At 54.3% G+C, this 23,756-nt stretch overlaps 1 protein-coding gene and 1 pseudogene across 1 annotated transcript in view; both read left to right on the top strand.

Moving 5' to 3' along the window:
* The window catches only part of PPP1R37 (protein phosphatase 1 regulatory subunit 37), a 53,935-nt gene that overhangs the window by 22,348 nt on the left and 7,831 nt on the right, over positions 1-23,756 (top strand). Inside the window, exon 2 of the mRNA XM_023182403.3 lies at positions 22,981-23,078. Within this exon, the coding sequence (XP_023038171.1) occupies positions 22,981-23,078 (98 nt within the window). The remainder of the gene's footprint in view (positions 1-22,980; positions 23,079-23,756) is intronic.
* LOC111520073 lies at positions 12,900-15,237 on the top strand (annotated as a pseudogene).

The raw sequence follows: 23,756 nt of genomic DNA, 5'->3' as shown, positions 1-23,756 counted from the left end.
CAAGGGTTTGGCTAAGAGTAAGGATTGTGGAGCCATAGACTGCTCAGGCTCGAATCCCAGCTCTGACTTTTACTGGTTCTGTGGCCTTAGGTAGGTTCCTCAGTTTCCTCATTTGAAATGGGGATAATAAACCCTACCTGTCTTACGGTTGTTGAAGAGAGTAAACGAGGTAGTATATGTAAGTGCTTGCCATTACTCGTAATAATTATTCATTGTTAAAAGTTGTGGCCGGGTGTGGTGGCTCATGCCTGTAATCCCAGCACTTCGGGAGGCTGAGGTGGGTGGATCATCTGAGGTCAGGAGTTCGAGACCAGCCTGGCCAACATGGTGAAACCCCGCTAAAAATACAAAATTAGCCTGGCGTGGTGGTGGGCACCTGTAATCCCAGCTACTCGGGAGGCTGAGGGAGGAGAATCGCGTGGACCCAGGAAGCGGAAGTTGCAGTGAACTGAGATTGTGCCATCTCACTCCAGCCTGGGTGACAAGAGTGAGACTCCACCTCAAAAAAAAAAAATTGCGTGTCACACGGGGGGACTCGAGTGCTTAGCACACTGTTTGACTGGGGACCCAGGGATTAAGGCCTTGACTTTCCCTTTCATCCAAGCCCGCCATTGGCCTTACCATGCACCTGCTGTGTGTGAGGCACTGTGGCATGAGGGAAGTTGTGCCCGATCTGCCTTGTTCCTTCCATCCCAAGAGACTTGGAAAGCTGTGGGTGTGTTCTGACCACATCTGTTTCTGTAACAGGATCTTCAGCTGGGGCAGGCGGCTGGGAAGGTCAGGATGAAGGGAAGGGAAGAAAGGCCTGTGACACCTGCCATCTGCACCCTTCACTGGAGTGGGCAGGCCCTGCCCACATCCCTGCCTGAGGCCTGGGGTGTAGAGGCCTGGCTCCTTGTTGGTTATGTAAGCCCAGCCCGCCCCCTGCAGCTGGCCGTCCTGCAGCACGTGGCCGTGGCACCCGCTGGCTGGATGGTGGTGCCTCCCCGCCAGGAAGGGCAGAGAACAACTCCTCTCACCCAGGAAACTGCAGGACTCACGGCCCCTCAGCAGCCCTGAGGAGGGCATGGGGGTCTGAGAGGAAAGGACCAGCCATCCCAGCCTCTCCTGAGCAAGCTAACTTTCCAGGACGCGTTGTGGGCTCCCTTCCTTCCGGCCCGTGGTTCTCTGGGGAGAAGGGAAGGGTGGACGTTGTCATCATTTCCCAGAGTGAGTCAGTGCATTCATTCATTCACAGACTCACAGCGACAGACACCACAGTGATGTCCCTAGACTCGGAGCCCTTGGTCTAGGACAGAAAACGAGCAAGTAGATCCTTAGAGATGGGGATGTGTCCAGTGAGGAGGCAGAGCATGGCCTGGGTGTGTGTGGGGGATGGGGGCGGGGGTGCTGCTACAGAAAGGGGTCAGGAGAGGCTACTCAGAGGAGGTGACTTTTTTTTTTTCTTCTTTTTTTTTGGAGGTGGAGTTTTGCTCTTTTTGCCCAGACGGGAGTGCAGTGGCATGATCTCGGCTCACTGCAACCTCCATCTCCCAGCTCAAGCAGTTCTCCTGTTTCAGCCTCCTGAGTACCTGGGACAACAGGCACGTGGCACCACACCCGGCTAATTTTTGTATTTTTAGTAGAGATGGGGTTTCCGCATGTTGGTCAGGCTATTTCTCGAACTCCTGACCTCAGGTGATGCACCCGCCTCAGCCTCCCGAAGTGCTGGGATTATGGGCGTGAGCCATCATGCCCAGCCAGGAGGTGACTTTTGAGTTGAGACCTGAATGGCAAGTCAGCTGTGGGTTAAGCTGCAGGAGGGGAGGGAAGCTCTCAGAGGGAGGGAAGAACAGTTGCAGACCAGGAGGCAGGAACAAGTCACAAAGCCTGCAGAGTGGCTGAGGAGGTGTGCACCAGCCGAGGGTGAGCCCAGGCGGAGGGCTGGCATCAGGGGGCCTTGTCCGGGGCTGAGGAGTTGAGGTTTTACTCTCAGTGCAGGGACAGGCGGTGCCGAGTGAAAACCTGTGGCAGCAATCGGCCCGCTCCTTGGCACAGTCTCCTAAGCTAATTGTGCGCCTGCTTTGGGTCTGAATGGCAGGGAAGGCACAGGATGTGGGTTTTCCTTCCACGGTGGGAGGTGATCTCAGGGAGTCTCCCTGCAGGTCTCCACCAGGTCTCCTGTGTGCCAGCCATGGGCATGCAGTTCTGAAGGACTGACTGGTGCTGGGAAACCCAGCCTGGAGATTGTCCCAGCCATCCCGCCCTAGGCAGGGACAGGCCAGTGGGGCCACCTGAGCAAAGGCTTAGGGCGGCTGGAAGACCAGGCTGCAAGAGTGAGGCCGTGGAGTTAGTCCTAGAGCAGCACCTGGCAGGAGCCTGGCTTCGTAAGCCAGTGCTCGTCCTTGGCATTGTTGACTCAGTGGCTCAGCTGATGAGCCCGAGGCTGCTGGGGAAGGTGCCCTCCTCAGCCTTACAGCTCCAGCCCCCGCGTGATCCGTGTTTCACAGGCCCCTCTGGGTTACTGAGAGGCTGGTGGGGGTGGAGGTGCCTGACGGTTGTTCACTGGGAAGAAGAACTCACCACCAGCATCCCTTCATTTTTCTCAAGGAGTCACAGGCAGAGGTTTTTCCGAACAGGCTCAGCAGTCAGAAGTCCCTGCCTGGGCTTCCGACTGCCTACACAGGCAGCTGCAGCCCTCCGCTCAGGCTGGCCTGTGTCACTGCCCCATTCTATGTCCAGGCCTCCCGGCACCCAGCCGCTGTTCCCACGAGTGCCCGGAGGAACTCCCAGTTTAGCAGGGGAGAGGGTTCCCCAATGCAGAGTGGGCGAGGAGCCTGGGGCCTGTGACCTGTGTCACAGGGCATCTGAGGACGTTGCTCCTGGAAGGTGGGTGCGTGGCCACGGAGCTGACTTCGGGGTCTTGTTTAGGAGGCTGACTCGGAAGGTCCTAGTGGCTCGGCAGTGCGAGAGGAGGATCCCCACAGTGTGTGGCCTGTGTGGTCACTCAGGGCTGTGGCCTCTCTGACTTTCCTCTTCTTTGTCTTGGGTTGGGGGTCCTGGCCGTGTCCCCTTCCCAGGGATGCACTAAGGTTTCAGCGAGCTCAGGCACGTCAAGGGGTTGCCTGAGGTAACTGCGTAGTAAATGACAGCTGTTGGTGGGCTCCCCGCCGAACGTTGGGACACCACAGTTACAGACTTGTGCCGGGAGCCCCAGCTTCCTGCCACCCCTCACCGTGTGCCTCAGAGTTCTCCTTTGACAAGCCTCCATCTGGCTGTCCTGTCCCTCAGGGGTGGGCATGAGGCCCAAGTTCCTTCCTTCCTTTAGCCCACGTTCACTGAGCACCTGCTGGCTGGGCCCCAGGGAGCCACCCAGGTGGCTGCCCCACAGCTGGGCTGGGCTTTATAACTGATGCTGTCATGAGAGACTGGCCTTGGTGCCAGACCTCCCTCCCAGCCCAGCTGCCGCCTCTGGGCTCCTTGTGGGCCACAACCTCTGAGCAGCTGCTGCCTTTTTTTTTTCTCATTTAACTTTTTGTTTTGTTTTTTGGGTTTTTGAGATGGAGTCTCATTCTGTCACCCAGGCTGGAGTGCAGTGGTGTGATCTCACTCACGGCAGTCTCCACCTCCTGGGTTCAAGTGATTCTCCCGCCCCAGCCTCCCGAGAAGCTGGGATTACAGGCACATGCCAGAACACCTAATTTTTTTTCTTTTTTTTTTTTTGAGACAGAGTCTTGCTCTCTGTCACCCAGGCTGGAGTGCAGTGGCGTGATCTCAGCTCACTGCAGCCTCTGTTTCCCAGGTTCAAGCGATTCTCCTGCCTCAGCCTCCTGAGTGGCTGGGATTACAGGCATGTGTCACCACAGCTGGCTAATTTTTGTGTTTTGTAGAGATGGGGTTTTGCCCTGCTGGCCAGGCTGGTCTCGAACTCCTGACCTCAAGTGATCCGCCCACCTTGGCCTCCCAAAGTGCTGGGATCACAGGTATGAGCCACCATGCCTGGCCCATTTAACTGTTTTTTGATGGACATTTTCAGACACAAGAAAGTAGGAGTATAATGAGCCTGATGGACCGACCCACTTTGCGGCTTCAGAATTGATGACTATGTGGTCAGTCTGTTCCCATCTATCCCCATGCCACTCTCACCCACATTATTTTGCAGCAGCTCTGACATAGCTATCATTTTACCTATACATTGCTTCTGAAACAGTGGGAACACTCCGCCCCAAGCCAGCACCCTCTGTCCTCCACTGTCATCTGCCCAGGCCCAGGATCAGACCACTGGGAAAGTGGCCAGATAGGGCTGTCCCCTCTGTGGCTCTGCACACATGAGAGGTAGCTGGGTGTGGTACTCAGAGAAGAGCCAGCTCCACCCACCAGCCCCGGCACAGCCTTTCTGTTTGAGGGAGGCTGCCGCCCCAGGAGGGTCTTTAGGGGCTGCCAGTAAGCCCAGAGAAGGGACTGGGGTCCTCTTTGTTCCTGGTTGCTGGCTGCTTCACTGGCTGCTCCATCTCTGTATTCATTAGTTTTAAAATGATGTGCACAGATTTTTTATTCCCCCCCCTTTCTTGCGTAAAGGGTAGCATTCATGAGCATACTGTTCTGCACCTTACTTTTTTCATTTGTGTCTTGAAAACTGTTCCCTGTCGGCTGAGAGCGTGCACACTCATTCTCGGTGGCGGCAGGGCTCTACTGCCTGGATGAACTCTGGGGAACTGGCCGGCTCCTGCTGGTGGATGTTGTGGTTGGTTCCAGTTCTGCATTCTCAAGCTGCTGCAGTGACTGTCCTTACATGTATGGTTTTCCATCTTTGCAAGTATGTCTGTAGGATTAATCTCCAGGTGTGGAATTGCTAATCAAAAGGTATATGCATGGCATGTGTACTCTTTTTTTTTTTTGAGCTGGAGTCTTGCTCTGTTGCCCAGGCTGGAGTGCAGTGGCACTATCTCATTGCAGCATCCTCCTCCCAGGTTCAAGCGATTCTCCTCCCAAGTAGCTGGGATTATAGGCAAGGATTACCTGGCTAATTTTTGTATTTTTAGTAGAGACAGGGTTTCACCATGTTGGCCAGGATGGTCTCGAGCAACTCCTGACCTCAGGTGATCTGCCTGCCTTAGCCTTGGCCTCTCAGAGTGTTGGGATTACAGGCGTGACCCACCGCGCCCCACACATTTGTACTTTTGACTGGTCTTGCCAAATTGCCTTTGAGAGGGAACCACGTCCTTGGTCAGGTCCTTTCTCATCTCTAAGCCTCCTCTGGAAAGTTGGGGAGATAATTTCTATTTCTCAGGGCTGTTAGGAAGTGGAAACGAGATCAAGTTTGTCAGTCGCTTAGTTTTGGGAGTAGGCGCAAAGTTACGGCTCCACTGGTAAAAGCGCGGTAGAGGGGCCCCACGCAGCATTTGTTCTCTTCCCCCATCCCTCTCTGCTGAGTGCCACCGGGGGTTGTGGGGGTGGTGGAAGAGGGTGGAGATGATCACTGTTGGGAAATGCGGGGCAGTGGCTGGAAGGAGGGGTCAGAAGCACAGACCTGGATTCACACTCACGCTCTGGGATGAGGGACTTTCCTCCTCACGGCGTCTGTCTCCCTGCCGTGGGAGGCAGTGCGTATGTCAGCCTTGCTCTCGGCTGTAAGCCCAGAAACAGACCCTTGCAGGATTCATAGCAAGCGAATGTGTGGGGAGGATGTCACCAGGCAGGAGGACGCCTGGGCCCTTGGATGGGCGGGAGTGAGACCACTGGTTTCCCTAGGTAGGTAGCTCACCAAATATAGGAAGAGCCTTCTCCACCCAGGAAATCTGACCAGTGCCACACAGTGAATATACAGGGTCCTCACGCAAGAACCTGAGAGGTGTGTAGGCAGCTGTGTGCAGTCTATACAGGGAGTCCAGAGGCTGGTGTGTGCCCTGCTCTTGAGGGGCCTCTGGATGCCTGCAGTGGGGTGCCAGGGCCTCCACGGGCATCATTCTGTGGTTGCTCCATCATTCTGTGACTTAGAGATCCGGGTTTGAGCACATCAGCCTGCCCTGGGGCCCCCTTCAGTAAAGATACTCCCCTGAGAAATGCCTGCCTTTGGGAAGCCCGCTGCATTGGGCTTACATGACTGATCAGACTCTGATTCTGGGTGGAGCAGCCTGGGGAAGGGCTTGGAGGCGGGAGTGAGGATGGTCTCCACGTGGGCAGTGTAGACGTGTGGTTTTGCAGGGACAGAGACTGTGCAGCAGCACATCCGCAGAGGTAGCGAGGCCTTGAGGGCGTGGGGCTCCCACAGAAAGCTCTGTGGGTGCTCTTCTGCCTCCTCCTCCCTATTTCAGGCCCCAGGAGGCCTTGTGTGGTTCTGTCTCTCCCCTGCTTCCCAACTGAGGCTGTGGCATTGTGGGAGCGTGGGAAGCAACTGGACACCCAGCGAAGGTGTGTAGAAGGCATTTGCCCCAGGCTGGCTCTGGGCTGAGCACATCGGTTGATGACCTCATCACATGCATCCCTTCACTTCCTGAGTGCAGGGTACCCAACAGCCTGCCATAGACAAGAAGGGACCTTCCCTGAGTTCACCCAGCTGGCCCTGTCTGAGCTGGGAACTCACACTTGCGCTGACTCCAGAGACCCACCCCAGCCCCACCTTCGTGTTGCTTCAGTCAGCACATATTTATTGAGCACTTACTGTGTGCCCAGTAAAGACCTTTCTGGGGATATTTCAGTGAACAAAAGGAGTAAGAGTTCTCCCCTCATTATAGCATAAATGCACAGATTAGTACGCTTCCTGCTAGGTCGTGAGAAGTGCCACCTAGAGAAGGAAGCAGGGATTCACAGTGATAAAGGGGCTGACTTTTCGGAGGGTGGCCAGGGGAGGCCTTTGAGGAGGTGACTTGGGAGTGTAGACCTGCAGGCAAGGAGGGAAGGAGCCGTTGGGATGTGAGGAAGAGAGGTGCTCAGGGGCAGGGGGTAACAGGTGCAAAGGCCCTGAGGCACTGTGTTCAGATGGTTCTGCCACTGGCAAGGATCAGGACCTCAATGACTACAGCAGCCCTTCCCCAGCGCCCCCAGGTGAGGTCTGGCCATGCAGCTCTCCCATGTGTATGCTTTGCCTCCCGTGCTCCATAAGCAGGACCCCGACCTCCTCCAGTCTCCTTGCTGATCCCTCACGTCTCACACTCCAGGTCCTGATCTGTGCAACTCACTGCCGGATGCATCGGGGAGCCTCCTGCACCTGCACTTTCTTCACAAAGTTCTCTCTGCCGGGGATGCCTTTTGCATCTTTGCCATCTCTGAGACTTTTCCAGATGCCTCCCTCCGCAGCTGATCCCAGCCTGGCCATCCTCCCCGCTTCCATGTCCCCTCCCTTCGCAGCTGATCCCAGCCTGGCCATCCTCTCCGCTTCCATGTCCCCTCCCTCCGCAGCTGATCCCAGCCTGGCCATCCTCCCCGCTTCCATGTCCCCTCCCTTCGCAGCTGATCCCAGCCTGGCCATCCTCTCCGCTTCCATGTCCCCTCCCTCCGCAGCTGATCCCAGCCTGGCCATCCTCCCCGCTTCCATGTCCCCTCCCTCCCTGCCTCCCTCCATCATAGCCTTGATGCTGTTCTGCCGCTGCCCCTGGATTTGTCTCGCTGATTGTGCAGAAGGCTCTGGGACAGAGCTGGCATGTGGGGGATTGGGCCACTGCCTACTGGAGGCATTTGGGGGCTGTCCCAGGGGTGAGTGCACCCCAGGCTGGGCCAGGTGCCCATACCTCTCCCGCCCAGCACTGGCACCTGTGAAGGGCCTCTGGAGGCTGGGTCTTCCTATAGGCACCAGGAAGAAACCTACGAGCGCATGCCTACTGAGGGCAGGACCCGCTCTCCACATCCTGGAAACCCAACAGAGAAAGACAGTCTCTCTGGCAGCCTCCCTGTCTTGAAGTTCTTGAGAAGGCTGCATTTCTAGGCCCCCACAACCTGTCTGTCCGGTTTGAAGCCAGGGGCCTGAGAGCTTCAGGGTACTGATGCAGGACAGAGACAGCTCTAGTTCAAGCCTCCCTCTGTCCGCTCCCAGAGGTGTGACCTCAGAAGACCATCCCTTCTGTAGCTTGGTAGAGGCTGGAAATTCTCCTCTTCAGGATTATGATGCGGATTAAACGCAGTAATCGGGTGTTTGGTAGAGTGCCTGGTAGGGAAGGGGTTCAATAAAGAGCTGCTCGCACTGTTCTGTGCAGGGAGTGCTTTAGGGCATGTTTTAGAATTTTAGAGTGTGTTTCACTACATAACTAGCTTCTTGCAGCTTCGAGGCCCTGGCATCCCTCTCCCCTGCCTGCAGGCTTCCTTGTTCACTGGGCCAAGTCCCTGCAGTCATCTTCCTAAGCATGGAGCAGACCGGGCCCTTCCTGGCCAGAACATCCTCATCTACCTTCAGGGTCTACTGCAGTGGCCAGATGCAAGCTTTTCCCCTGTCTGCTCACTCACCTTCTCTGTGCCTGTCTTGGCACCTTCTCTGTGCCTGGTCCCATGTGGGGCAATGTTGGGGAAACAGTGTGGACCACAGACCACCCCATGCTGTCTTCCTAGGGCTCATAGTCCAGTGGGGGAGACACACAGGTCTCCAGATGGTGACAACTCAGAGGGGACGGGGCTGAGGCGGGGAGGCCAGAGGGTGGGGCCTGTCCTACCGTGGGGGTCAGGGAGGGCTTCCTGGAGAAGGCACCGCTAAGCTGAGAATTGAAGTAGTAAGCAGTGAGAGCATGTACCATGTAATATGTAAAGGGGAGGGAGAATGTGAGGTGCTGGGAAGCACTAGACCCTCTGGGGAAGGGAAGAATTTGGGATGTGGCCAGAGCACAATGTCCCGTGAGTGGAGAGGTCCAGATTTTTCTATTTTTCTTTTCTTTTTTTTCCCCCAGTGATCCTAGAAATCCTCCCAAGAGAGGTCCAGATTTTTGACAAGGCTGAAAGGCGGCCCCTGAGACCTGACTCTACCTGTCTGCCTGGCCTTTGCTCAGTCTAGTGCGTGCACGGCCCCCTCCTTGCTCTCACGCATCATCTGTGTGCTCCTTCCCCACCAGACAAGAACCCCTGGAAGGCAGGGACCAGTTCAGAGCCATCCCTGTCTCCCCAGTGCCAGCACAGTGCTTGGCCTGAGTAGGTTTTGGGTGCTGGGCTTGGTGACTCACACCTGTAATCCCAACATTTTGGGAGGCTGGGGCAGGAGGATCACCTGAGCCCGGGAGTTGAAGACCAACCTGTACAACATAGTGAGACCCGGTCTCTACGTAAAAAAAGAAAACTAGCCAAGCATGGTAGGGCGTGCCTGTAGTCCCAGCTACTTTGGAGGTTGAAGTGGGAGGACTACTTGAGCCCAGGAGTGCAAGGCTGCAGTGAGCTATGATTGAGCTGCTGAACTCCCACCTGGGCGACAGATGGGGACCCCCCCCAAAAAAATAGGTTTTGGGAAATGTTTAGCAGATGAGAGGCAAGACGGAATTCTCCTAAATTGGAAGCCTGGAATTCTCCTAAATTTGAAGCCTGACGCAGAATGGTTGAAGCAAAAAGAGGAGATTTGTTGTCTTATGGATCTGAAGGGTCCTGAATAGTGTGGCGTCAGGCACAATCTCTCTTTATCAAACGATATCTCTTTTATCTCTGAGCTTGGCCAGGCACAGTGGCTCACGCCTGTAATCCCAGCACTTTGAGGGGCCGAGGCGGGTGGATCATGAGGTCAAGAGATGGAGACCATCCTGGCTAACATGGTGAAACCCCATCTCTACTAAAAATATAAAAATTAGCTGGGCGTGGTAGCACGCGTGTATAGTACCAGCTACTCAGGAGGCTGAGGCAGGAGAATCGCTTGAACCCAGGAGGCAGAGGTTGCAGTGAGCCAAGATCGCACCACTGCACTTCAGCCTGGCAACAGAGTAAGACTCCATCTAAAAAAATATATCGGAGCTTGGCTTTCCTCTGAGCTGGCTTCATTCTGGGGAGGCTGTTCTCTGCAGGGAGTGCACTCCTGACGGGTGCAGGAATGGCTGCCAGTAGCTCTAGAAATGGGATGCAGTCTTAACCACCCTAGTGGGAAGAGAGCTCCTCTCTCCTGAGAGTTCCATCTTAGGCCTTAGGACCGGCTGTGGCTGGCTCTGTAACCTTCCTGTCCCTGACCAATCACTGTAACAGAGGTTGGGGACAGGGCACCTCTCCACTCCTAGAACCTTTGGGGAGGACAGCAGGGAGTCAAGGTAAGGTGAAGAGGCCTGCCCAGGGTCCTGGGGTGAGAGAGATTGGGTGACCAAAGCTGGTCCACCCAGGGGAAGATAGGAAAAGAAGTGGGTCGTTCTGGCCTCAGACCACTTCATCCTTTCCCAGACCCTACGCCAAGGCAGAGCTCCCTGTAGGATGAGTTTCTCACGTGACCTGAAATCTCTCCCTGTGGGGCTGCTGCAAGTGCACAGGCTTCAGGGCAGGTGGCCCGCACCCCCCGCGCCCCAGCCTCCTGCCCGCAGGTGTGCAGCCCAACCGCCTGGATAGGGGAGGATGGTGCCCAAGTCATGGGGGCTCAGACAAGCATGGAGAGTCCTGCAGAGAGGCCCAGCACCAAGGTTCCCAGGCTGCTCCTGGAGATGCTGTCCCACATGGGCCGGTCACCCACCTGCCATGAGACTCCCAGCTGGGACCTTCCCTGCAGAGTCTGTGAGGTGGAACGATGGTGATGGTGCCCCCTTGTGGGGTAGGTGCATGTAGCAGGCACAGAGTGGTGGCAGCAACTGTAACACACAGTTCTGGGCGGGGGCAGGGACAGGGGCCCTCCCTGTGTACCCTGTGGTGCTGAGTGCCATGACTGGGTGAGCTCACCAAGCCCTCCTTGGGAAGGTGCTGTTGATGCAGCAGGGAGGCCCAGGGCGGTCACCGCTCTGTGCTGTTGGCGACGGAGCAGGGATCGGAACCCAGGCGCCTGGCTTCGAGTCCTCCGCGCTGTGGCGGAATGGGGCTCCGCCATGTTGGTGGTTATTTATTATTGTGAACAAGAGCTCAGGCCTGGTTTCCAGGTGTGACTTTACTGCACCCTTGCCCTACCTCCGTGGCTTGAGAATTCTGGAAAATACCACAATAAGTGTTTCTTCTCTCTTGAAATTTTGTAAATAACATTTGCCTGCACGCTGTCAGAAGAAAATGACATCTCTGTCTATTTCCACGTGTTGCGGTATTTCCTGGCTTGGGACCCCACCAGCTAGCTTCCCAGTCACCCAGGCTTGAAGCCAAGTTCTTCCTAGCTTCTCTCCCCACCCTGCCCATCCCCGTGCATGTAGCGGTGACCAAGTCCTATTGATTATCTGATTATCTGCCAGAAGCCTCAGGAATGGCAGCCTTCTGAGTTAGCACAGGCACCAGGAGCACAGCCTGTGGCCAGGCTGCGCAGGGGCTGGTGATGTTGGTTTATCTCACCTTAACGTGTGAGTTGTGTAGTAATACGGTCCTATATCACTTAATGATGACACATTCCGAGAACTGCGTCATTAGGTGATTACATGGTTGTGTGAACATCCTAGTGGATTTACACAAACCTAGGTGGATAGGCCAGGCCCCGTGGCTCACGCCTGTAATCCCAGCGCTTTGGGAGCCTGAGGCGGGCGGATCACCTGAGGTGGGGAGTTCAAGACCAGCCTGACCAACATGATGAAACCCCATCTCTACTAAAAATACAAAGTTAGCCAGGTGTGGTGGTGGGCATCTGTAATCTCAGCTACTTGGGAGGCTGAGACAGAAGGAAAATCATTTGAAACTGGGAGGTGGAGGTTGCATTGAGCCAAGATCATGCTATTATACTCCAGCCTAGGCAAGAAGAGCGAAACTACGTCTCAAAAAACAAACAAAAAAACTTAGGTGGCATAGCCTACTGCATACCTGGGCTACCTGGAATAGCCCAGTGCTCCTGGGCTCCACACCTGCATAGCATGTGACTGTGCTGAGTACCCTCGGCAACTGTAACACAGCGTAGGTATTTGTGTATATGAACATAGACAAGGGACGGTAAACATATAGTGGGAAATCTTATGGGACCACCACCTGCATACTCAGTCCATCATTGACTGAAATGGCTTTATGCGGCTTATAACTAGACGTGTATGTGCCTCAGTATTCAAAAGATGTGAAAAGGTGGACAGAGATTCAACATAAAGAAATGATAAATGTTTGGGTCGGGTGCGGTGGCTCACGCCTGTAATCCCAGCACTGTGGGAGGCCGAGGCGAACGGGTCATGAGGTCAGGAGATTGAGACCATCCTGGCTAACACAGCGAAACCCTGTCTCTATTAAAAGTACAAAAATTAGCCAGGTGTGGTGGTGCACGCCTGTAGTCCCAGCTACTAGGGAGGCTGAGGCAGGAGAATCCCTTGAACCCGGGAGGCGGAGGTTGCAGTGAGCCGAGATCATGCCACTACCCTCCAGTCTGGGCAACAGAGCGAGACTCCATCTCAAAAAAAAAAAAAAAAAAAAGATAAATGTTTGAGGTGATATGATAATTACCCTGACTCAATCCTTGTATGCATTTATCGAAATACCACATGTACCCCATAAATATGTATAATAATTATGTATCAATAAAATTAAACATTTTTAAAAAGGTATATAGAGAGAAGTAAGTTTCTCTCCCTGTTCCCCTCCAGCTTTGCTTCCTAAAAGCATCCACCTAGTTTATTGTATGTCCTCCCAGAAGGATCTCTGATGGAGCTTAGCTAACGACAGTCCACAGCAGCCACAGCCTAGGCCAGCCGACAGAGTTTGTAAATAAAGTTTTATTTGCACATGTCCAGGCTCATTTGTTTATATACTGTCTGTTACTCTTTTCATGCTACAAGGCAGAGTTGATAGTTGCTGCAGAGCCTAGTCTGATCATTTAAGCAAAATAGTGTGATGCCTGCAGCTGTGTGTGTGTAAAGTCAAGGCAAGGTGGTAGAGGCGGCAGCAGCGCAAGGCCCAGAGGCAGGAAGAAGACAGGGTTGAGTCAGTGTGTTTGCGAGAGTTGGAATCGAAGCCTCTTAAAATGGCAGATGATTTGGACTTTGAGACAAGAGATGCAGGGGCCTCGGCCGCCTTCCCAATGCGGTGCTCAGTGTTATATAACAATGGCTTCATGGTGCTCAAAGGCTGGCCTTACTTGTAAGATGGTCGTGATGTCTACTTGTAAGACTGGCAAGCACAGCCGTGCCAAGGTCCAGCTGGTTGGCACTGACATCTTTACTAGAAAGAAATATAAGGATAATTCCTGTCAGCTTATAATGTGGGTGTCCCCAACATCAAAAGGAATGACTTCCAGCTGATTGGCATCCAGGGTGGGTACCCCTCACTGCTCCAGGACATCAGGGAGGTGCGAGAGGACCTTCGTCTGCCTGAGGAGACCTTGGCAAGGAGATCGAGCAAAAGTACAACTGTGGAGAAGGGCCCCTGATCACCGTGCTGTCTGCCATGACATAGGAGGCAGCTGTTGCACTCAAGGCCATGGCAGAAGAACTGGCTGCCAGGGTGACTGGCGGCGGTGGCAGCAGTGATCCTCTGAGCCTGCAGAGCCGCTCCCTGGCCTTCCCTAGGCTGGACTCCTCCCACACAATGTGTTTGATGTTTTAGTTTGGTTTTTCCCACCCCCTCAATCTGTCAGGGAGCCCCTGCCCTTCGTCTAGCTCCCTTGGCCAGGTGCTAGCAAAGCCATGGCCTTGATGAAGCTGCCATCCTTTTCCCTGCTTGCACTACAGCCCTGGTCAGGGGAGAAGGTGGGTGATGCTTGTGGTCTATTTATTTATTTTGAGACAGAATCTCACTCTGTTGCCCAAGCTAGAATGCAGTGACACCATCTCAGCTCGCCGCAACCTCCACCTCCCAGGTTCAAGCGATTCTCCTGCCTCAGCCTCCTGAGTAGCTGGGATTACAGGCACGCGCCATCATGCCAGGCTAGTTTTTGTATTTTTAGTAGAGACAGGGTTTCACCATGTTGGCCAGGCTGGTCTTGAACTCCTAACCTCAGGTGATCCACCCGCCTCAGCCTCCCAAAGTACTGAGATTACAGGTGTGAGCCACCGCACCCAGCTTTACTTATTTTTTTAAATTCAACCTGGAATCAGAAAACGGTGGATTCTGGCACATGGTCCTTGTGTCCTCCCCACTCATCCCTGGTCTGGTCCCCTGTTCCCTATGGCCCTTTACCCTAAGCACCATCCCCACAGACTGGGGCCAGCCCCCTGCCCTACCTAAGATGGGGAGGGAAGAGGAGGAGAGGGGAGGGGTCTTGCCCCCATGGGCTTTACCCTTCCCTGCAATCTCTCTCCCCAACACATTTGTTAAAATCAAACCTGAATAAAACTACAAGTTTAATATAGAGAAAAACAATAATAAAGTTGAGGCAGACCTGGACCTTTTAGTCTGTACTCCTGCCTCTGTGAGCCTTGACTCTGAAAAGGGGATAGGAAAAGGATGTCTTTTGGAGTGGCTCGGGGGCTTCTGTGGGGTCCGGGCAGCACAGGACCTAACCAGCAGGGTGTCAGTGCCTGGGCTGCAGGCATTGACTCGCCTGTGTCCCACAACCCCTCTTGGAACTGGAGCACTAGCAGGGGCTCAGCTGCCAAAATCCAGGGACAGGTGAGGCTGTCACCATCCAAGATGGAAGAGCACTTACAGGAAATCTGGTGTGTCATTCCTGGCTGCCCACTTGCACGACCAGGCCCCTCCCCGTGAGTACTGCAGGGGACCCTACTCCTGCAGAAAACAAGCCTCCCATGAGCCTGAATCCATCCTGTCGCTGCTCTGCCCCCCGCCCCCAGTGGCTCCGGTCTCCCACAGAATGAGTGAAGTCCTCACCAGGGTCCACTGGGTCGCCGTCCCACGTCATCCCCAGTGCTCCCCTCCCAGTGTGCATTGGTGCCGGGCCTGCTCCCACCATCACACTTAAGCCCACCCCAGTGGTTGCTGCCTGCTGCGGGGTTTGCACAGGGACTCCTGAATGAAGACCCAGGCCTGAGCCCGGTTGGGCCTATGGGAACACTCCTTTCAAGGCCAGCTCACCCTTGGCTCCTTTCTGTTCATTCCAAAATAGCAAAATAACACCTGCATTGCAAAGCATGGTTATTCTAAGGCTGGTTGTCATATGGGGGCCTGTTAAAATCTGGGCCCCTGGGCCCTAGCTAGGACCTCCTGACTCTGGTGCTCTGTGAACCCGGCTCGCAGACATCCCAATTTCATGTGGTGGACACCGGGACACGGGAAGGTCGTCTCCAGCCCGAGGTCAGCATGGTCGTCAGGGAGCAGCCCTAAATACTCCTCCTTCAGGCTTGTGTGGACATCCTCCCTCCTCATCCCTCCTCTGAGAGCTGACGCCCTCCCACCGTGTCCCCGGCCCCACACAGCATTGCTTCCTGGTGTTTTGACTCCCACTTGGATGACTGTGTCTGTTTCCCCCGCCCTGCTCCAGGCTGGCACGGATGGTGTGAGTCATCACCGCCCCCTGATGCCCAACCTGTCCTTGCATCTCGTGGGTACCATTGCACCTGTGTGCAAATGCCAGACAGACGTCTCTCTGCCTGTCACCTGATGCCTGGCATCAGGTTTCTCTCTGTCCCTTTGTGAGAGCCACAGCCTGCGGCAGGAGAGGGAGACAAGCTCTGTTTGACCTTCATCCTCTCCCTGGGGAGCTGGCTGCCACCTGGTGGGCGAGCGGCAGAGCCCCATCCCTGCAGCAGCAAGGCCCTGCCCACCAGCTGCTGCACACCAGTGTCTCTCTCCCTGGAGCTCATGCCTTTCACCATCCCAGCCAGGGCTCCCCACACCCTGCCTCCACTCCGGCCCTTCCTCCCCCTCAGGCCAGACACGGGAGCCGAGAGTTAAGCTGTGCTCTGGTTTCAGAGCAAGACAGTCCTGGGATGTGTTCTAGTCCCGCCACTTCCAGGCTCCATGACTTGGGCAGGTGTCTTTTCTTCTCCCAGATTGCTTCCCTGATAAGATGGAAGTCTAGTTATGCCAGCATCATAGGGGTGCTGAGCTGGCCAAGTGAAATTGTGCATGGGAAGTACTTAGGAGCTAGGTGAGGCAGCTCACGCCTGTAATTACAGCACTTTGGGAGGCTGAGGCAGGAGGATTGCTGGAGGCTGGGAGTTCAAGACCAGCCTGGGCAACATAGCAAGACCTTGACTGTTTAGAAAGAAAAAGAGGCCAGGCATGGTGGCTCACACCTGTAATCCCAGCACTATGGGAGGCCCAGACAGGTGGATCACGAGGTCAGGAGATCAAGACCATCCTGGCTAACACAGTGAAACCCCGTCTCTACTAAAAGTACAAAAAGATTAGCTGGGAGTGGTGGCGGGCGCCTGTAGTCCCAGCTACTTGGGAGGCTGAGGCAGGAGAATGGCGTGAACCCATCGCGTCACTGCACTCCAGCCTGGGCAACAGAGTGAGACTCTGTCTCAAAAAAAAAAAAAAAAAAAAAGAAAAGAAAGAAAGTGCTTAGCACTATGCATTACACAGAGTAAGTTTCTGATACTGGGAAGTGGCTGCCACCATCACCACCACCATCATCTTTTTCCCCATTTGTGTGTCCTGGTGACCAAGCCAGCACTGTGACACTGGTGCCAGTACTTCATGGTGCATTCATGGCCCTTGTTGCCTGCAACCCCACAGGTGTCCCTTTCAGGGAGGGAAAGAAAGAGGTTTTTGCGATCGTTTATCACAGCCTTGGCAGGCCAGGGATGGAACTCAGGTCTTGTTATTCCAAGCCATTACCTCTGCAGATCCATCCCCAACACACGCTTGCTTTGTAGAAAATACACACACACGACCGGGCGCGGTGGCTCACACCTGTCATCCCAGCACTTTGGGAGGCCGAGGCAGGCAGATCACAAGGTCAGGAGATCAAGAACATCTTGGCTAACACAGTGAAACCCCGTCTGTACTAAAAATACAAAAAAAATGGCCGGGCAAGGTGGCTCACGCCTGTAATCCCAGCACTTTGGGAGGCCGAGGTGGGCAAATCACAAGGTCAGGAGATCGAGACCATCCTGGCTAACACGGTGAAACCCCATCTCTATTAAAATTACAAAAAATTAGCCGGGCATGGTGGCGGGCACCTGTAGTTCCAGCTACTCGGGAGGCTGAGGCAGGAGAATGGTGTGAACCTGGGAGGTGGAGCTTGCAGTGAACCGATATTGCGCCACTGCACTCCAGCCTGGGCGACAGAGTGAGACTCCGTCTCAGAAAAAAGAAAAAGAAAATACGCACACACCCAAACACGTGTGTTCTGGACATACCTCTCCTCCTCTCTGACATCCACTTGAATTCTGGTCCCTGCTTAACAGGCCTTCAGAGCCTTGGACTTGAGCAAATACATCTGAGCCCTGACCTTGAGACCCACACTCACATACGTGCCCACCCCACATACACGTGTGCACATGGTGGATGTACTGCATGCTGGAGAAACAACAGGAATGTAAAAGCTAAGGAGCACTTACATATTTTTTCTTTTTCTTTCTTTCTTTCTTTTTTTTTTTTTAAGAGACAGAGTCTTGCTGTATTGCCCAGGCTGGAGTACAGCGACACAATCGCAACTCACTGCAGCCTCAAACTCCCAGGCTCAAGCTATCCTCCCACCTCAGCCTCCCAAGTCACTGCGACCACAGGCACGTGCTAATTTTTGTATTTTTCGTTTGTTTTGTAGAGACAGGGTCTGACTTTGTTGCGCAGGCTGGTCTCAAACTCCTGATTTCAAGTGATCCTCTCGCCTCAGCCTCCCGAGTAGCTGGGGTTATGGGCATGCGCCACGACACCCAGCTAATTTTTGTATTTTTAGTAGAGACAGGGTTTCACCATGTTGGCCAGGCTTGTCTTGACCTCCTGGCCTCAGATGATTTGCCCTCCTCGGCCTCCCAGAGTGCTGGGATTACAGGCATGAGCCACCACGCCCGGCCCAGAACTCATGTTCTTAACCATATTGCAAGACACTGTATCTCAGGTGGGACCTGTGAGGTGCTGTGAAGCCTGCCTAAGGCCACTGAGTGTGTGAGAGAGACAGCAAAGATCCCAGCCCCATCCCTGAGGGCCACAGCTGTGCCCTAACCACTGCGCAGCCCTTCCCTTTGGAACCTGGCTCTGAGCTCCAGCCCGGGCCTTTGCAAGAACTGCAGTCCTGCCATGGCTGTTTGGCCCTGCCCGGGGAATGGGGGTCCTGTGGCTATGCTTCCCCGGATCCTGGGGACCCACCCCTTTATGAGACTTCAGTCACTTTGCCTGGAAACCGTGACTGACAAAGATCACCTGCCTCCTGCCGCCTTAATTGAGACAATGGGCATCGCATGACCTTTTCCATGCCCATCATGGGGTCATGTGGGCTGTGACATGGCGTAGTCTGGTGGTCCAAGCTGGCCCTGTGGTCAGACCTGGTGGGCCTACCACCTCCCCTCTTGAGTCCGCATTGAGTGCAGATACTGACGAACTGGGTGTGAAATGCCCGGATAGCATGTCTCGTGGTTAGTGCTCAGTACGCCAGAGTCAGTTACTTTGACCCACACCTGCTCATGAAGTGTCTCACACTGCCGCTTTCTTTTCAGCCACCTGCTCACACCATTTTAAATGGACAGGTGTATGTAGGGCTTGTCCTGGGCCAGCCAGCTGCTCTCCATGCAGCCTTGGACAAGCCATCACACTCTGCCCCATGCCGCAGTTTTCTCTCTCGTTTTTTTTTTTTTCCTGAAATTATTTTGTAGAGACTGGCTTTGTTGGCAAGGCCGGTCTCAAACTCTTGGCGTCAAGCAATCCTCCTGTCTGGGCCTCACATCGTGCTGGGATTGCAGGCGTGAGCCACATGCCCTGTCTCCTCTCTAAAGTGGGAGGGCACTGATACTCCCGTCATGGTGCTGATCAGGGAATTGAAGCTGTGTTTATTGGCATTGGAAGTGCTGGGGATGGGCTTGGCGGGTGTGAGTACTGTGTCGGTGCGACATTCTGATCTGCCCATGCTGCTCTTTCTTTTTTCTTATTAATAGATTGGTTTCTTTTTTATTTGAATATATTTAGCCTTATTGCTAAGCAATGGTATTTGTAAAATCTTAGTTTTGGTGTGTTCATTCCTTTTTTTTTTTTTAGACAGAGTCACTCTGTCGCCCAGGCTGGAGTACAGCGGCACGATCTTGGCTCACTGCATCCTTCACGTCCCAGGCTCAAGCGGTTCTACTTGAGAGTGCCTCAGCCTCCTGAGTAGGTGGAACTACAGGAGCTCGCCACCACGCCCGGCTAATTTTTGTATTTTTAGTAGAAGTGCATTTCTGCTGCACTTCTGTAAGCACTTGGGCGGATGTGACCGCCTCAGGCTCTGGCTCTGGTGGTGACTCCTGCAAGGCCGGGCCTGGTTCCAGACCCTGTAGGTGCCCAGCTGAAGGTGTGGTCTGATTGCTCTGTGGGGAATGAAGGTTGCCAGCCTAGAAACTGGGCCTCAGGCTCACCCAGAGGCTTTCGGAACAAAGAACAGGCGCCATCTTGGCTGGCTGCAGTGGTTCACACCTGTAATCCCAGCACTTTGGGAGACCGAAGCGGGTGGATCACAAGGTCAGGAGTTCAAGACCAGCCTGACCAACATGAGGAAACCCCATCTCTACTAAAATTACAAAAATTAGCCGGGCGTGGTGGCACGTGCCTGTAATCCCAGCTACTCGGGAGGCTAAGGCAGGAGAATCGCTTGAACCAGGGAGGCAGAGGTTGCAGTGGATTGGGATCGTGCCACTGCACTCCAGCCTGGGCGACAGCAAAACTCAGTCTCAAAAAAAAAAAGAAGAGGCGCCATCTCAAGCACTTTATGTGCATGAGACCGGCTGCCGTTGTGTCAGGGGTTATGGTGGTATCCAGCCTGGTGCCGCAGCCAGCTCTGGGCCAACCTCCTCGCCCCAGCAGTGCCCACCCCCAGCCTGATCCTGGACCCTGGCAATGCTGTGACATGAGCCGCTGCTAAGCGTTTCCAATGCTAGGCCGGTCCGGACTTTCTCCACAAATTATTTAGTTCTGTTAGTTCACCCCCGCTGTAAAACAGCTACTCTTCTCTTCCTCATTTAAAGCTTGAGGAAGCTGAAATGTGGAGAGTTGAGAGAGTGTATCCAGAGCTCCTGAGCCAGGGGCTAGGACTTGAACCCTGGCTTCAGCCGCCGCACAGGACAGCTTAGGGTGGGCCTGGCGTGACTCCCGGCTTCACAGAGTCGATGCGCTCCTGGATGAAGCGCCTGGCAGAGTTCGTGGGCAGCAGTGCTCTGTGTGTCATGCGAATTCTTCTTATGCTTCTGATGGTTCCTCCAATTTGCATTTCCTTTTTTTTTTTTTTTTTTTTTTTTGAGACGGAGTTTGGCTCTTGTCACCCAGGCTAGAGTGCAATGGCACGATCTTGGCTCACAGCAACCTCCATCCCCCAGGTTCAAGCGATTCTTCTGCCTCAGCCACCCGAGTAACTGAGACTACAGGAGCGTGCTACCACACCCAGCTCATTTTTGTATTTTTAGTGGAGGCCACGTTTCGCTGTGTTTCCCGGCCGGTCTTGAAATCCTGACCTCAAGTGATCCGTCCACCTCAGCCTTCCAAAGTGCTGGGATTACAGGCGTGAGCCACCATGCCCAGCCCAGAATGATGATTTTTAAGGAGGAACATTAAATAGGATTGCAAAGGATGCCAGGCTGAATGCTCTTCCTCACTGACACGTGAAGTGAGAGGATGTAGCAGCAGCTGTCATAAGGCCTTCAGTCTCAGAGTAGTGATGGGCATTCAGAATCTACTATAACTTGATGCAATGGAAAAGTATATGTTGTTTCTTTTCATGGCAGTCTCAAGGTCTGCTAAACACTGTTTCTTTTCTCTCTCTCTCTCTTGGCCTCTGTTAATAAGAAGGACATGCTAAATTTCAGTGCCCTTCATGAAAATAAAGAGATAATAAGTTTCTCCCCTCAAGTTCATGGACCCTTTGGGGGTCAGTGGACCCCGACTGGTTAAGACCGGGGCATGCATGGGCTTGTCCATGATTTGGGGTAGCTGCTGGAGTCCTGGGGGCTGCCTTCCCAGGCAGGGCCAGCTCCGGTCCCCACTAGAGCTCCAGGGTCAGCAAGCACGTGGGCCTTTGTTAGACAGCTCCTTCTCTGTCTGCAGTAGGGACACCTGCCGTCTGCTGACCACCTGCAACTCCTCCCAGGCCTCCACCCCCAAGGAGGAGGAAGTGCCCAGGCAGGAACCGGGCCTGACCTCTGGGGAGGCTGGGCACTGACCTCTGTCGGCTTCTTTCCTCCAGCACCGCAGTTCAGCAGCCCATCGCCACCCAGCACAGTGGCCAGAGAGGAGTCCCGGGGTCTGATGTTAGACTCTGCCCGGGAACAGCCACCTGGTCCCAGGGAGACACCATACTTTACCTGGACCTCAGTTTCTTCCCCTAGAAAATGGGGCAGTGCTTGATGAGACCAGGGGTGCAGAGCCCCTGGCCTAGCAGGGTGGCAGGAGGAGGAGTCCACATGGAGATATTACTGGACTGGAAGCTCTCTCGGGGACTCCCACTGCCTCCAGCAGCAGGGGAATGGCAGCAGGGCAAGGGGGGCCCCCCGAGAAGCTGCCAGCAAGCCCTCTTCCTGGCCCCCTTCCCTGCCCGTCCTGTCGTCTCCATTCCCAAGATCTGCTGGCCCAAAGGTCTTTCTAATGGTCAGGCCTGACCTCTCCCTCTTCTGCTCCTAGCCTTTCCTTCCTGCTCCCCTGGTCACCCTGGGGTAAAATCCAAGCTCTAATAGCCAAAAACTGGAAACAGTACAAATTCTTGTCAGCTGGTGAATGGGCAAATAAAACGCAGCACATCCTATAATTACTCTTCAGCAGTATAAAGGGACTGAAACTCGGGCTCATGCTCAGTAAGGGAAGCCAACCGCAGAAGGCCACACAGCTTCAGTTCCATTTTAATCACATGTCCAGAAAAGGCAAATCTGTGCAGATGGAAAGCCCAGCCCTCCCTTCCGCGTGGTGGCGGCTGTGGGCCTCTCAGGGACGGGGGCTGCAGCTGTTGGGTTTGGGCTACGTCCCTTCATTCATGCTGGGAGCCACTGTCTGTTAGCCTGGGAACACCCAGGATTAGGCCTGTCCCTCCCACCTGCTTCTGTGTCCTGGGTCAGGGGGCCGGGCCCTGAATAGCTGTACGGGTATGTTTAGCTATTGAGAGTATTTTGGGAGTGGGGATTCTGAGAGGCACGTGGCATTGTAGTTGAGATCTGAGTTCAAAGCTTGGCTCCCATATATACCAGCTGGGTGATCTTGGGCAAGGCTGTTTCTCTGAGCTTGGTTTCCTTATAGGGTTAAAGTGAGGATTCGTTCTTTCACCCAAATAAAGCACAAAAAAAACAAAAACCAAGGACCAGGTACAGTGGCTTATACCTGTAATCCCAGCACTTTGGGAGGCAGAAGGATTGCTGGAGCCCAGGAGTTTGAGACCAGCCTGGGCAACACAGTGAGACCCCATCTCCACCAGAAATAAAAATGACCTGGGTGTGACAGTGCATGCCTTTGGTCTCTGCTACTCAGGAGGATGCTTGAGCCTGGGAGGTCAAGGCTGCACTGAGCCGTGTTTTCACCGCTTTACTCCAGCCTGAGCGACAGTGTGAGACCCCGTCTCAAAAACAAACAAAACACCGAGACAGTGTTGGAGACGTGGTGGGGACTAAGACAGCCCCAGTCCTGTCCTCCTGGGCTCCCAGTCTAATAGGGGAGGTGGCTGATGTGTAGAAAGATTGTGTGCTGTTCATTGTGTATTTGTATGAAGGTGCTTAGAGCCAAGGTGAGGCGTGGAGGGCCGTGCTGACTTGGGGTGGGGGTGCCCAAGGGCACCTTACCTCGGGCAGTGGTCAGCAGGGGGGACGCCTGAAAGGGAGTACAGAGCTCAGGCAGCCTGTTGTTGGGGGAGGGCTGAAGAGGGCAGTATGGGCAGAGGCCTTGGGGCAGGAGTGGGTGGAGCCCCATGAGGGACTCGGGGTGTGGACAGTCACAGGTCTGGGTCCCCTGTCCCTGCAGCCCAGAACGTGACCGTGGACGAGGTCATCGGCGCCTACAAGCAGGCCTGCCAGAAGCTGAACTGCAGGCAGATCCCTAAGCTCCTCAGGCAGCTGCAGGTACGGGGGGGGGGGGGGGGGTGCTTCCAGTGTGGGTGTCGGGGGGCCCTAGGGTGGAGCCACCCCAGCAGGAGAGGGCCTCCCACTCCCCCACCCCAGGCGTTCATGAATACATCTTTGAAAGCCTGCTGCTCAGCTAGAGAACTAATCAGTTTCTTCATAAATATGAAGAGCACAGAATTCTATAAAGTAAGACATTCAGGTATCCGTCAGCCCCAAAAGAAGCGCTGTTCCCTGGGGAAGAGACATATATACGATTCTTGTAAGTCTGAATTACAAAATTTCTTTCTTTCTTTCTTTCTTTTCTTTTTTGAGATGGAGTCTTGCTCTTGTGGTCCAGGCTGGAGTGCAGTGACACAATCTCGGCTCACTGCAACCTCTGCCTCCTGGGTTCAAGCGATTCTCCTGCCTCAGCCTCCCAAGTAGCTGGGATTACAGGTGCCTGCCACCATGCCCAACTAATTTTTTTTGTATTTTTAGTAGTGGTGGGGTTTCGCCATGTTGGCCAGGCTGGTCTCGAACTCCTGACCTTAGGTGATCTGCCCACCTCGGCCTCTTAAAATGCTGGGATTACAGGCATGAGCCACCATGCCCAGCATATTCATAAAAGTCAGAATTATAGAAATAACATATATCGGGGCCGGGCGCGGTGGCTCAAGCCTGTAATCCCAGCACTTT

Source organism: Piliocolobus tephrosceles, chromosome 21, assembly GCF_002776525.5.
Source record: "Piliocolobus tephrosceles isolate RC106 chromosome 21, ASM277652v3, whole genome shotgun sequence".
NCBI classification, from domain to species: Eukaryota; Metazoa; Chordata; class Mammalia; order Primates; family Cercopithecidae; genus Piliocolobus; species Piliocolobus tephrosceles.
This window is presented reverse-complemented; position numbering and strand designations above follow the sequence as displayed.